Below are 15737 nucleotides of genomic sequence, written 5' to 3'. Positions count from 1 at the left end.
TTATAAAGTTACTTGTGTCAGTTCTAGATTATCTGCATTTGGATAGTCCGTTAGTCAAAAGAATTCTCAAGAGCTATTAGATAATAATATTAAATATTTCTTAATATTGTAAAACAATCACAAAAGGCATTAATAATTTGGTTTAAAACTTCTGATATATTTGTTGTTACAGTAAGAAAATAGTCTATGTTAACACTTGAGTCTTTAAAATTTGGTAAACTAAATATAGCAGAGTAGTTTTTTTTCTTTTCTTTTCTTTTCTATAAATTTCTAAAATTTATGTTGGATATGGATAAAATGGGGGTCTCATATATATAGCAACATTTCTGATTTTTAGCGAAAAAATGAAGCATATTTAAAAATTAATAATCAATAATATAACATTATTGTTACTAACTCAACAAATAATAAACAAGCAAACCAACTTCAATTCCATACCATGGCCATTTAATGATGTTAGGAGAAGATAGAAGGAAATTCCAGAAAGTAAGTAACGAACAGGAAACGAAATAAGGAAGGAAGGGAGAGAGGAATGGAGACGCAGACAGAGAGGGAGGGAGGGAGAAGGATTGGTGGAAGGGAGTAAGAAATTAGAACCATGATAAATAAGAGAAACAGAAATCACTGAAATCTAATTCACTTATTAAAATGCTTATTATGTCTCCTGGAAAAAAACTTTCTACTTGCTATTGGCATTTAACTATAATTTTCTATTACTCAATTTTAAAACAGGAGTCTGACTGAAAATTTGATGGATTAACAAAGTGCCGCTCTTCTTGGCACCAAGGTTCACACTATAGCATATCTCAAATCTTTAAAGGGAAAGCAAGGGCATGTGTTATGATGAGCACTGGGTGTTACATGCAACTAATGAATTGTTAAACACTACATCAGAAACTAATGATGTAAAAAAAAGACAAACAAACAATTAATGATGTACTCTATGTTGGCTAACTGAACATCATAATAATTTAAAAAAGGGAAATATTATTCCCTACAAGAAGATGTATCTATACATGTGTTTCCTTACTAAAAACTCTCTCTATATATACACAAATATAGAAAGAGTTCTAAAATTAACTTAGAGGGTCAATGATGCCCATCAAAAAAAAAAAAAAAAAAAAAAAGAACTAGAATAGAAAATGGCAGCAAAAATAATGTTGCTTTCTGAAACTTTGATTCAGTACTGTTTCACCTTGCTTTAAAATATATTTTTAATATAAAATTCCATGACATAGATGATAAAGTAAATAAATGTTATTACTGTAATAATATTGGAAAGGAAATGATTTACTGTGGGAGTTCTGTCTTAGTAATGTTTTTTGCATAATTTTAATGGGTTTTCTATATTAATACAGTTAGTGCTCCTGTCTGTTCCTTGTCTCCACCTTGCATACTTATGTTCTAATTATCAGATTTTAAAGCCAGGTAAGTATGATTTCATTAAAAGAAACAATGAAATAAGGTTAAAACTTAAAGATTTCCTGCTAATATACTCTTACCTGTTGGTAATCCTTTTCCTCTCAATCTGTCTCGAATAGCTTGACTTCGATCAGGCTTTTGTTCATTGTTATGGGAAAGTTGATCTGTCTGTACACAGTAATAAAAAATCAAATTTGACAAAAGAATCTCCCCTTCATTTTCATGGTAATCATCTACAGAATGACACCAGTTAGACAATTTTTAGAGAGTACAGTGTTAAGTAAAACACTCCACATTTGCTATTCTTTTTTTTTTTTTTAAGATTTTATTTATTTATTTGACAGGTAGAGATCGCAGGTAGGCAGAGAGGCAGGCAGAGAGAGAGAGAGGAGGAAGCAGGCTCCCTGCTGAGCAGATAGCCCGACGTGGGACTCGATCCCTGCACCCTGAGATCATGACCTGAGCTGAAGGCAGAGGCTTTAACCCACTGAGCCACCCAGATGCCCCCACATTTGCTATTCTTAATTTGTTTTCCTTCACAGGATTTATGTAGCTCAGTCTGGCCAATCCATCTTCAGGAAATGAAAGACAAGACAGAAGATTATTTACTAACTAGGAAACAAAGTTAGCTGAACCGAAGTAATTAAAATGAGCCCCATCTGAAAACAATAAACTAGAGGAGTCTTCTTCTGTCTGATAACTATGTTAATCGCTCAAGTTTGATTATGATTTTAAAAACACATTAATTCTGGTATAATAAAGCTTTCTCCTGATTATAACTAAGCACTGAGGGTATTGACTTAAATTATTTTCAAAAGTAATTTTCCAGATTTTTCCTGCCAGAAATGACATTTTTGAAATGCTTTAAGCCAAAAGGACATACTGAGAGATGATAATTAAATTTAAGTCAATGATCTTTTGAATATCCTTTGTAACACAATGCTTGAATAGTCTTAGGCTTTAATAACTTTTACTGAAGGTACTCATTTAAAATAAAGCATATCGGGCACCTGGATGGCTCAGTGGGTTAAGCCTCTGCCTTCGGCTCAGGTCATGATCTCAGGTTCCTGAGATCAAGTCCTGCATCAGGCTCTCGGCTCAAGAGGGAGCCTGCTTCCCCGCCCCCCCCACCTGTCCCCCACCGTCTTTCTCTGCCTACTTGTGATCTCTCTCTCTGTATCAAATAAATAAATGAAATCTTAAAAAAAAAAAAAAGCATATCACTTTTTTCCTCCCTAGCTGCTTGAACCTCAGCTGCCATCATGAATGACACAGTAACGGTCCAGTCCAGGAAGTTCGGACCAACTGACTTCTTTAGCTGAAACAAATGGTCATTGATGTTCTTCATTCCGCAAAGGCAACAGTACCTAAGACAGAAATTCGGGAAAAGCCAGCCAAAATGTATACAAAACCACACCAGATGTCATCTTTGTGTTTGGACTCAGAGCCCATTTTTGTGGTGGCAAGACAAGTGGCTTTGACATGATTTATGATTCAGTAGATTATGAAAAGAAAAATGAACCCAAATCAGACTTGCAAGACATGGCCCATATGAGAAGAAAAATACCTCGAGAAAATAGCTAAAGAAACACAAGAACAGAATGAAGAAAGTCAGGGGGACTGCAAAAGCCAATGTTGGTGCTGGCAAAAAGAAATTAAGTGTCTAGTAGTGAGCTGGAGATTGAACAACAGAAAAGGAGTAAAGATTCTGCAGTGACTTTATCTGTGGTGATTATGCAGATATTTCATAAGAGGATTAATTAACAAAGAGTTTTTTAAAAAATTAACAAAATAAAGCATATCAGAGGGGAGGTGTGTGAGGGGATGGGTGAAACAGGCAAAGGAGATTAAGAGTACACTTATCATGATGAGCACCTGAGCACAGAGTAATGATGTACAGAATTGTTAAATCACTATATTGTACACCTGAAACTAATCTAACACTCTATGTTAAGTATACTGGAATTAAAAATAGAAGCGTAAAAAATGTATTAATGGAAAAAAGCATATAACCTTTAAAAAACAAAATAAAAGTGCATCAAATTTGATCAAATTCCATATCATAAGGGATGAAAATTAGAACACTGGGTTTATTTAGATGATCGAGTAGAAGCTTCAAGAAAGCTGGGCCTGGGTGGCTCAGTTGGTTAAGCCATTGCCTTCGGCTCAGGTCATGATCTCAGGGTCCTGGGATCGAGTCCCGCATCGGGCTCTCTGCTCAGCAGGGAGCCTGCTTCCCTCTCTCTCTCTGCCTGCCTCTCCATCTACTTGTGATTTCTCTCTGTCAAATAAACAAATAAAATCTAAAAAAAAAAAAAAAACAAACCTCATATGTGGTAGGGTTACTAACCCTGTACTGCTGACAAAGAGATAAATAGTAAGGAAACTTCTAAGAACCTTGAAGAAGCTCCTCAACATTGAAATAATTATCTTCACAACTGTCCAGTAATACGAGTGGATGGTATGTGTTACTATTCCTATTTTACAGATAAGTAGAATCGAGGTCAAAGATGCTGTAACATTAAATCAGTGGAAGAACCAAGACAAGTAAGCTGGCCTGCAGACTTTACATTCTACGCTGATTAACTTTAAGTAGATAAGAGTGATGGTCACCTGAAATGAATTTCACGCTGAGCAAAAAACTAAATCATTCTCTTAGCTCCTGGAGGCAAAACAGTGTCGGAGGAGCAAAATGGCTAACAGCTTGGGCTCTGGGGCCAGAGAGATCTGGGCTCCAACTGTGTCTATAATTTATGAAGTGTGTGGTCATGGGCAGATTATTTAATCTTTCTAAGCTTTAGTTTTGTTATCTCTAAAACGAGGGCCAAAGTATCTTTCGTAACCTAAGACTATTAGGATGAGCAAAAGTGGAAGAGCACATAAGCCATTTAGCACAGTGCCTGGCATAAAACAAACAATAAAAAAAAAAAAAAAAAAAAAAGGTAGCTGTTGGAACTCTGTCTGTTGGATGATGACCAGGAGTCTAGCAAGAGCAACGGAAAGATGAGGGAAACAATGTTATTTCTTCTTAGTAGAAATCTGCCTCTGGAAAGGCAGGCTATCCTATACTAACTCTGATTGACCCTTCTATTCTTCTCTCGAACTCAGCAATCCCACAACACACCCCATATCAGACTTAATACTATTCCTCAAATATATCCCACTCTTGACTATTTCATAGCATTTATTTAGGCTTACTTCCCTCTGCCTAGATTACATTCTATCAGACTACTGGATCTAGTTCAAAGCGCTATTTTTCGATGCAGTCATAACTTATACACTTCCCCTCAAAACTTCGTAACTTTTAAAATTCTTCCTGTGTTGCTTTTCATATCTTCCTCTGCATTTTGTAATTAAGCAAATGGTTGTAGAACTTTAAATAAGAGCTCCTAGAATGTAGAGCAAGTATTTTATTCAAAGTTGTATCTTCTGTAGTATCCAGACAGGTTTCACATTTAGATGAGCAATTTTAGTTACTATAATAAACTGGCTTAAATACTACATGTAAAGAAATGAAGATCTTTTTTTTAATACAGGCAACTATTAGAGGGACAACAGAATTCCAAGGGGGACTATTTCTTCACTGAAAGAAGGAAGAAAAAATAATTCCAGCAATTTTACTATATGGATAAAATCAGCAAGACAAGTCTTAGAGGAGATGTGGTAAAAGAGAAAGATCCCTGGAATAATAGGAAATATGTGTCCCATAAACTGTATGAGTTTCAATTTCCTTATTTAAAAAGTGAAGGAATTAGTATAGATCACTATTTCTCGAAGAAGTTTTATGGAACATTAGTATTATGAGAAAATCGGTAAAAAAAGAAAAAAAAGAAAAAAAAAGAGAGAGACCCTAATAAGTTTGGGGAATGTTTTATCTACGTGTGCATCACTCTTAAAGGTAAGTAATATAGTCTAGTGTATTAAAGGCTCCGAGAAATTCTGCAGTGAAAGTACATTTTAATTGCTCTTATACAGGTTTTCCTCAAACTTATTTGATCACAAAATAATTTTTTTTAAAAAGATTTTATTTATTTATTTATTTGACAGACAGAGATCACAAGTAGGCAGAGAGAGAGGAAGGGAAGCAGGCTTCCCACAGAGCAGAGAGCCTGAAGCAGGGCTCCATCCCAGGACCCTCGGATCACGACCTGAGCCCAAGGCACAGGCTTAACCCACTAAGCCACCCAGGTGCCCCGATCACAAAAGAATTTTTAAAAACAAAACTGTATTTGATAATACGTAGGAAACTTTGCTCTGGATATGTGGCTTTCATAGCTTTTTCATAGCTTCACTTTTGTTTAAAAAAAAAAAAAAAACCAAATGCAGGAATATAAACAAATAAGTAAATTAAGACTGGAGCAGCTCTAGTTAAGGAGGAGAAACAAGCAGACAAGAACCCATTCACTCAGCCTCTACTACCCATATTCCTTTCACAGAAGTACCAAGGCTGCACAGGGTACAGTTTACAAACTATTTGCCTGGAAGAATCTATGAGCTTGTTTCTTGTCAACTAGCAAACTGCATGGAATGCGGATATACCCCTGCCAGTCATATAACATCCTGGTTAAGAGAGCAAAACTTACAAGTAAGAAGCCATCAAGAATACTATGTGACAGTGGCAAATTGTAGTTCACAGAAAGAAGGACCTCACTCAGGTACCACAACTCTACAGGGTAAGAGCAGAAAAAGTTTGGATCTAGATCAGATATCAAAAACCAAGGAGTATCCAAGTGCTGCATATTCATGTCTTTTTGTCCCAGATAAAGTATTACTATTACACATGATTTGCAGAGATAGGACTACAGATACAGGGTTTGTTGTTCTTGGGATTTTTCTTATCTATGGCAAGGGAGAGAATGAGAGAGTCTAGGTCTTGGGGCAATCTTGTGGGGATACAAGCATATATTATCTCCTATACAGCAGATGACAGTATCCATAGAAGATAGGGAGAGTTTGGGGAATACTTAAGGGGTCCAGACAAATAAGTGGCCAAGAAAGGTGTATAAAGTAACAGAAAGTGCATTATTAATGCTAAAACCCATTTTGTATGTCAATGTATTTTTCACAATAGATAGGACGACTTGCTGGAAGCACCTTATGATGTAAGAAAGGAAGAAAGAGTCCATATCTGGGCTCTCTACTCTGTTTCACTGATCTACGTGTCTATTTTTGTGCCAGTACTGTAAGGGCCTATTTAACCAGAGTGACTCCATCTTGGTTAAAAATACTGTTTGTGCAGTAAACTTAAAATAGACCCTGCCCCCCCGAGAAACTTACTTAAAAGCAAGTCCAGGAAACCAGTAAAATGTAGTCAGCTGGTTCCTGATAACAGAGCCCAGAATACAAGGACGAGTCAGGCCAGATGGAGACATCTAATCAGTACGAAGTACTGTTTGTAACAGTGAGAAGGTCTTGCCCAAACCAAAATGACTCCATCTTGGGAAGGACGACCATCTTATTATTCACACTGAATATGTTAACTGACTAAGCCTTCCTGGAAAGTACTGTTTGTAATAGTTCTTGGTATGGGGTAATCCTGAATGAAAAGTCACCACACACACACACACACACAAAAGTCCCTAGACCAGATGGAACTAGCCAATCAGCAAGAAACACACAAACCTGGTGGGTTGAGATACCAAGATATGAGTTGCAGTTTTACCCAATAAAAGGTAGCCTGTAAGACTGGGAGGGGTCGCTCTCTTTAGAGGCTGCCCTGACAGGTCAGTCAGTTCTTGAGCCTGTAAGCTGGGGGTGGTCGCTCTCTTTGGAGATGGCCTTGGCTGGTCAGTCTGACTTCTAATGCTTGGCATAGAATAAAGTTTGCATAACTTTCACTTTGTCTCAGTCATGTTCCCCTGGCCGATCAGTCTGACTTTTAATGCTTGGCATAGAATAAAGCTTTCCATAACTTTCACTTTGTCTCAGTCTCGTTCCTTTGATAACGGACCCCAACAGTACCATGCTGTCTAGATGATCACAGCTTTGTAATATAGCTTGAAATCAGGCAATGTGATGCCCTCAGCAACTCTATGGTCAACTAATCTTTGACAAAGCAGAAAAAAATATTCAATGGAAAAAAAGTCTCTTCAATAAATGGTGCTGGGAAGATTGGACAGCTATGTACCTAAGAATGAAACTCAACCATTCTCTTACCCCATAAACAAAGATAAACTTAAAATGGATGAAAGACCTCAATCTGAGACTGGAATCCATCAAAATTCTAAAGAACAAAGGCAGTAACCTTTTTGACATTGGCCACAGCAACTTCTTTCAAGACATGTCTCCAAAAGCAAGGGAAACAAAAGTGAAAATGAACTTTTGGGACTTCACCAAGATAAAAAGCTTTCAACAAAACAAAGAGGTAATCCACGGAACAGGAGAAGTTATTTGTACATGACACTATAGACAAAGGGGCTGATATCCAAGATCTACAAAGAACTACTCAAAAACACCTAAAAAACAAATAATCAAGTCAAAAAATGGGTAGAAGACATGAACAGACAATTCTCTGAAGAAGACATACAAATGGCTAACAGACATGAAAAAATGTTCATTATTATTAGCCATCAGGGAAATTCAAATCAAAACCACATTGAGATACCACCTTACACCAGTTAGAATGGCAAAAATTGACAAGGCAAGAAAAAACAAGTGTTGGAGAAGTTGTGGAGAAAGGGGAACCCTCTTACACTGTTGGTGGGAATGCAAGTTGGTGCAGCCACTTTGGAAAGCAGTGTGGAGGCTCCTCAAAAAATTAAAAATAGAGCTATCCTCTGACCCAGCAGTTGCACTACTGGGGTATTTACCCCCAAAATACAGATGTAGTGAAAAGAAGGGCCATAAGTACCCCAATGTTCATAGGAGTAATGTCCACAAGAGCCGAACTGTGGAAAGAGCTGAGATGCCCTTCAATAGACAAATGGATAAAGATGATGTGGTCCATATACACAGCGGAATATTACTTAGCCATTAGAAAGGATAAGTACCCAACTTTTGCATCAACATGGATGGGACTGGAGGAGAGGATGCTGAGTGAAACAAGTCAAGCAGAGAAAGTCAATTATCATATGGTTTCACTTATTTGTGGAACATAAGGGAAAGCATGGAGTACATTAGGAGAAAAAAGGGAAAAATGAAGGGGGGTGGGAATTGGAGTGGGAGATGAACCACAAGAGACTATGGGCTCTGGGAAATAAACTGAGGATTTTAGAAGGGAGGGGGATGGTGGGATGGGTGAGTCTAGTGATGGGTATTAAGGAGGGCATGGATTGCATAGAGCACTTGGTGTTCTACACAAACAATGAATCATGGAACACTACATCAAAAACTAATAATATACTGTATGGGGACTAACATAACTTAATAAAAAAAAAAGAAAGGAGGCAAGAGCAGACATTTTCAGCTCTAAAATGTTCTAAAAAAGGGCAAATTCTCATAAAATCTAAGAGATTAAGTTATTACACTGGGCTTCTAAATTTTAAGTCCTGTTTCAAGTGAACAATTAACATTAGAACAAGGAATTTAATGTATTGTTCCTAGTCTTCCTTGAGAAAATGCTGCCTACCGTATCTTTAAAATAGTTTTGCTAAATTTTAAAATATGACTATATGTGCCAGCTGAAACTGTAGCTTACCCCAGAAAGATTTCCCAAAACCAGTTTTACCAACTGCTTCACATAGGAAAATGAAGGTGCACAATTGCTATTTCTGATGTGGGCACTGCAAGCATCCAGAACAGTCCGAACAGAAACTCGAGCATAAATAACGTCTTCACACATTCCAAGCAGGATGCTGTTGAGATGGTCTCCAAGCTTGATAGGCTGAATATAAAGAAAGGAAAAGCCACTTTGAAAAGTGTGTGTAAATCTTCTCTAGCACGAGACAAGCTATTTCAGGAGTCAGAGGAACGAGACCAAACATACTTCAAATACTTGAAGGAAAGGAGCTTCTTGTCTAGCAGCATATATATTTTACCTTTTCATAACTCAAAAAAATTATTAGCAGAAGATGGTTAACATAACTCTCCTAATATAGGAAGTATTACAGAAAACTCAGTGTTTTTTTGTTTTTTTGTATGATAAAGAAATGGAATTCCTCAGTTATTCAAGTGTTTTTGTAAGCAGTTACGTGAATGCAAATGTGTACTCACATTTTGAATGAATAAATGGTTTCCTAACAATCAAAAACATGTAATATATTCAATATAATTTGACACTGATGATAACTTAGATTTCAAGTACTACAATGACTTAATATCATTTATATATAAGTTCTCTTTACGCTGGTGAAACAGAGAAAGTGTAATATAAGATTTTTTAATTAGTTGACATATTTGTAGAATATTCTATCCAAATGTCCAATAAGTATACTAAAAAATGCAATTAAAACCAAAAAAGAAGCCACTACACAACTCGACAGAAAGGCTAAAAAGAAAAAGACTGATAATTTGAAGTACTGATAAGAGAAAAGCATTGTTGGTGGGAGTTTAAACTGGTACAACCATTCTGATGAAGCATGCTCTTCCTGTGACCCTCCTTTCCACTTCTCATCCATTTGGGTATTATGTCATCCTTTAGATCTCAGCTTGGATGCAATACCCTTCAGTAAACTCATCCTAACCCTCTAAGCATAGTTAGAGGCTCCAACTCTGGTTTTCCACAGCAACCCCCATTTCCCTACCATAGCATTCACACACTGTTATAATTGGCTATTTTGATGCCTGTACTCATAGATGTACCCCACAGGCATGGGCCATTACATTCCAAGTGTCTAGTACAATGTCCGACACAAGACAGGGGCTTAATACTTCTGAAATGGTATTACATATTTGTAAAATGATTGTGATTTCTGAAAGCAAGATATAAGTTAAAGTTTATACTTCCATTCTAATTTATACATTATTGATATTTACTTAATTTTTGGCTCTCTTTAAAGTATAAATTATTAATCATAGGCTGTGGTCACATTTTACACTAAGTTAGGTTGTACAATATAGGACACCAATATTAGTAGTAATTTAATTTTTTCACCTATATCTATAAACTTGGAACTGAGGAGAGCAAATCACAGTATTTTTCATGATACAAAATGAGACCAAACCAAGTTGAAGATGTCATTCATCTCTCATGGATCTTAGGATGTCTGAATTTTAGACTAAAAGCCTAAAATGCCTATTACTTCTTAATTTGATAAAACAGACCAAAACAACCTTTATACTTAGTTATTTTAGGTTTTGACTTCTACATGCCTAAAATAAAACCCAATTCTGTATGTTACATCTTTGCTTTGATGAAATATAGCTATTTTTAAATTTTCAACTTCAAGTTATTATTATTTTTACATTAGGTCTTCAGGAATCTCTTATTTTAGAAAATAAGAACTAGAAACAGCCCAAAGGTCATCAGAACCCAAAACTTCAGAAAGTGTTGCTTTAATGTCGGTGTCTGTTGCCATAGGCTTAGTGAAGTATGATTTTGAAGCATCAATTTAAAAAATGTAGTAAGTACAAACTGAATTTCAAGACATAGTTAGAACTACTATTCCTATGTGTCTGCATCAAAAAGCATTATCACTTTAGTTCAAGAACGAATCATCAACATTTAGAATCCCTCTTATCAGTCATTACATTAGAAAAGCAGTGGACTCCCATTTCTCTTGCTATAATTTTTGAAGAGGCCACTACATTTCACAGACTAAATTGTATGTAGATAGTAACTGCTATAATTCTAAGAACATTCTGAGAACAATAGTGCCTTTAGTACTTTATAATTTAATTGAGAGTATGACATTATTAATGTGAACAAATAGCACAGAAATGCTGGTATGCCTCATAATATGCTGTAGAACATAAAAATATAAGGAAGAGCTTTCTAAAAAGATGTACAGATGTGACAATTTGACTTACTTGGCTCTGAGGCACTTCGTGATCAGCCCCCCAGTACAAAGTCATTCCAAGAGAATAAATATGGATCTAGGAACAGAATTTAAAAAATCATTTTATGGTGAAATAAAACTTTACCAAGTACTAAAAAACACGATTTAATGAGTGCTCTATATTCATGACTTTTTTTGGTCCCAGATAAAGTATAACACATGATTTGAGAAAAATCATCATTTCATATTCTATGTAAATGTGACAGCTTAAAATAGAAAAGAATGGAAATTATCACAACAGATTTTTCCCCATAATTCCCCAGCCTATCATCTAGGAGTAATTTTTGTTACTTCTTACTTAAGCTTCTTTATGCAAACTCATGCAAATATACTTTGTCCCCCGCCCCTCTTTTAAACTAAGTAATCTCTATGCCAAATATGGGCCTTGAACTCATTAGCCCAAGATCAAGACTTGCATGCTTTATAGACTGAGCCAGCCAGGTGCCCCACAAATATATATTTTTATAAATGTCAGAAGCTTTAAAAATTACACCACACTTGCATTTTTAATTTAACAAGAGATATATGTGATGTCATTTTGTACATGCAGCTATTTCTCTCCAATCTCTTGAACTGATTCTCTGAGATTATGTATTGAAGAGTAAGTCATCTGTAGTTTGATACACATTGTTGGATTTCCCTACCAGAAGGTGGGGATGTAAAAAACCTATTTTACATTTCTGCCGGCAACATGTAAGAGATTTTTTTCACAAGCCTTGTCTATAGAATATGCTACAAAGATCTGATTTTTGCCAATGTAGAAAGAGAAAAAAAACTCATGAAAGGTTTTTTTCTTTTCACTGAAGTTTTGATTTGCATTTTTCTTACTAAGAAAGAATGGAGTAATGGAGGAGAAAGAAGCTGGGTGAAAAAAGATATTTTTGCATTGTTTGTATGCTTCTTAAGTTTAGAAAAATAATAGCACATTTTTATGCTCATAGGAGTGATTCAACACAGAAAACTGGAATTGCAGGAGAGAGCAGAGGTTGTTGGGAGAAGATTGTTCAGTAAGTGGGAGGAGTGGAAGCGAAAGAACAAATGGACGGATGGTTCATCTACACTAAGGAGACAGAGAAGATGGGAATTTATGTGAGTAATCTGGTAGTGGTATCCTGGGAGAAGTTTCTCCTGACTGCTTCTACTTCTTTCCTGTGAAACAGGAAGTGAGATGAAAGTGAGGACAGTTAATCTTATAAATAATCATTTCCCATTTTTCCTCCTGTTAAGAAATTCAGAGCTAACCTTTTAGCCCATCTCTATCAATATTGCATAATCTTACTATGTGCAATTTTTTTGTACCAGTCTTACTCCAGCACCATCTTATTTTCTTGCCTTTATTTTCACTTTGGTCTTATTTTCTCACATTTATTTTTTAACTCTCTAAGCTCTCTCAAATTCTCTTTAGAAACAGGCAAGGTATGCACAAATAAAACTGGGTTTTCCTTTTTACAATTTCATAGCCCTTTAACCTACTCCAACGTTGTCTCCTAAATGATTCTAAATCTCAGAGTACAAAAGTTGTTCCTCTTTTCAAATATTTTCATTGCTCCCAATTTAAAAAAAATCCCAATTCTTTATAATGAGAAACAGGGCTCACTCTAACTTGCTTCTACCTCCTTTTTCTAGATAGATTTATAAGTCTTCCTTCTGTTATTACTCCTTCACCTATCATAACCTAAACATTTCAGCACCACTTAATTTTCTGTTGCCAAAATAATCCTTCTGTTTCTCAATTTTTCAAAGTTCTTTCTTTCTTCATTTGACAATAAAATTCCTACACATTACTGATGGTCTAGAGATGTATACAATATAAATTTTCCCAAACAGGATAAAGCATTCTCTTTCATGTAGTTATATTTCACTTGCATCTCTAATGAAACAGTTAACTAATATTGCCTATAATATAGTTAAGATGTGTCCATGTTTGTATTCCTTGAGGAAGTCTTTTTTACATATCTTATAATACCTCTTAGCAACTAACATAGAATTTGTATATAGTATAAATTCAATATATGCCTGCCAAACTTCATGACATATACATAGCATAGTGCAGGCTATTTGTATATTTCTGTTCTGATTCTTTTTAAAGAACCTCATATGTGAACACCTTTTCAAAGGGCCTCATATATGAAAAATACTTTTCATGGCTTTAGCATAAATAACTAATTATATATTCAAATATATTTCTCTTAACATATTCATATTGATTTGTGATTCTCAAGTGCTTAAGATTCTTTATTGTATTTATTGCTCAGTATGCTAAATGAGTTATTATATTTTAATAATTTGTATACATGACTATATAAAATTAGTAGCACAATTCTTAAAACAAGGTTATAAAATCATATACTTGATGATCATCTATGTATATAGTATAATGATTAATTCTGTATGTCAATGTGACTGGGCCACAGGATGCCTAGACAGTTGGTCAAACATTACTCTGGGAATTTTTGTGAGAGTTTTTGGATGAAATGAACACTTAATTTAAGTAGACTGATAAGGTAGATTGCTCTCTAATGTGGGTAGGCCTCATCCAATCATTTGAAGGCCTGAGTAGAACAAAATGGTTTACCCATTCCTGAGGAACAAAAACTACCTTTCTGTGTGACTGCATTTGAATGAGGACATCAACTTTTTTCTCGCCTTTAGACTCGAACTGAAACATTAATTCTCCTGGTTACCAGGCCTTGGGAGTTGAAAAGGACTAGAACTGTCACACTTGGAAAGTGGACTTAAGAAATTCAGGCAATTAAGTAGATATGTGAAAAGGGAGGAGCCAGAGATAAAGATACAATGAAAATGTGACATGGGTAAGAGGACACTTGAGTGAGCTAGTTAATATACCTCATTTGTTTTTATAGTTATAATGGACTGGAATGTAAACTCCATAAGTGGAAGGAATTTGTCCTACTTATTACCCTATCCCAGGACCTAGAACAGCACTTGACATATACCGGAAATATTTAGTGGGTGTTTACTCTGTGCTGGGTATTGTTCTAAGTAACTTACAGGTATTATTTAACTTTCTAATAACCCTATGAGGCAAGTAGTATCATTATCCCTTTACATATAAGTCACCTGAGCCATAGAAAGGTAAACAAATTGCATGGGGTCACACATCTTTCAAGTGACAAAGCCAGAAATTTTACTCAGAACCCATACTTGATAAATATTTGTTGAAAAATAAAATGGGATAATAATGAAAACAGTCATCACTGAGAAGGCTCAGAGATGGAGGGTGTTCTTCCACCTCTACATCCATTCTCTAAAGAGGAGATGTTAAGTCTTTGAAGACTTAGCTAACTGACCTAACTGAATAAGTCACTGGGTAAGATACTGCAGTCTGATATGCAGATACCACCCACCTAGTGATCTCTGTGAAGAATTAAGAGCTGCTTTATGTGTGCTACATAGTTCCTTTTAGCAAAACCCCTTGGCACTTTGTGGCTATGCATTTAATAGCAACAAAGCATAAATAGCTTTGGGTGAAAAAAAATCCTGAGTTGTTTCTACTCATTCAACAAATTTTCAGGGCCACTAAGTGGCAGATATGGCGTAGACCAAAAGTTTTCCAGCTTCAACACAGATCAGTATCATCTGGTAAAACATAGACACAGGGTCCTACGTCTAGGATCTCTGATTTAGTAGATCTGGTGTGGAGCCCGAGAACTTGCTTTTCTAACAGGTTCCCATATGATGCTGATACTGCTAGTTGAGCACAACACTTTGAGAACCACCAGTGTAGAGCAGAAGGGAAGTAACAATGAGTAGGACAGGCAGGGTCCCTTCCATCTCAAACCTTCTGCTATAGTAAACAAGACAAGATGACACGATGTATACAAGACAGTATACAGAGAGTACAATTAGGGTAAAAGAAAGCTTTAGATCTACAGGAAAAGTTAGCCAGGCAATGAGGGGATGAGACAAGAGCTGAAATGGCATGAAAGAGTATTGGAGGCTGAAGGAAAGGAATTGCAAAGGCTAAGAAAAAAATAAAGCACTTAGCACATCCAAGACATTGAAGTCCAGAATGACTGAAGCATAATAGAGCTTGGGAAAAGGTGTGCTCAGAGGGAAGGCTTGCACAGTACACACTCAAAGGCCATGGTACAGAGTCTAGAGTTTATTCAAGGGAAACAGAGAATCTGAATAATTTTAAGCAGCAAAAAGATAAGATCAGACATGGGGTTTAAAAAAATGTACTGACTATAGTTTAAAGAACAGACTGGACAAGTTATATTTATACTGTTGTATACCAGAACTCTCAAACTTCTTCATCTTGCAAAATTGTAACTTTGTATCTACTAAACACAAATTTCTCCATCCCTCTCTCACCAGCCCTGGGTAATCACATTTCTACTTTCTGTTTCTATGGTC

The 15737-nt window shown here is 35.9% G+C and overlaps 1 protein-coding gene and 1 pseudogene across 6 annotated transcripts in view; one reads left to right on the top strand and one right to left on the bottom strand.

Moving 5' to 3' along the window:
- PTPN13 (protein tyrosine phosphatase non-receptor type 13) overlaps positions 1-15737 on the bottom strand; it is a 204549-nt gene that overhangs the window by 110594 nt on the left and 78218 nt on the right. For all 6 annotated transcript variants that reach the window (XM_059375355.1, XM_059375373.1, XM_059375364.1 and 3 more), the window contains exons 4-6: positions 11329-11394; positions 9059-9244; positions 1503-1590 (exon numbers count right to left, since the gene is read on the bottom strand). In XM_059375355.1, the coding sequence (XP_059231338.1) occupies positions 1503-1590; positions 9059-9244; positions 11329-11394 (340 nt within the window). The remainder of the gene's footprint in view (positions 1-1502; positions 1591-9058; positions 9245-11328; positions 11395-15737) is intronic.
- Positions 1598-3231, top strand: LOC132001133 (small ribosomal subunit protein eS24-like; annotated as a pseudogene).

This window comes from Mustela nigripes, chromosome 1 (genome assembly GCF_022355385.1).
Source record: "Mustela nigripes isolate SB6536 chromosome 1, MUSNIG.SB6536, whole genome shotgun sequence".
Classification (NCBI taxonomy): domain Eukaryota; kingdom Metazoa; phylum Chordata; class Mammalia; order Carnivora; family Mustelidae; genus Mustela; species Mustela nigripes.
Note: the sequence above shows the minus strand (reverse complement) of the source record. Positions and strands in the feature narration are given on the sequence as shown.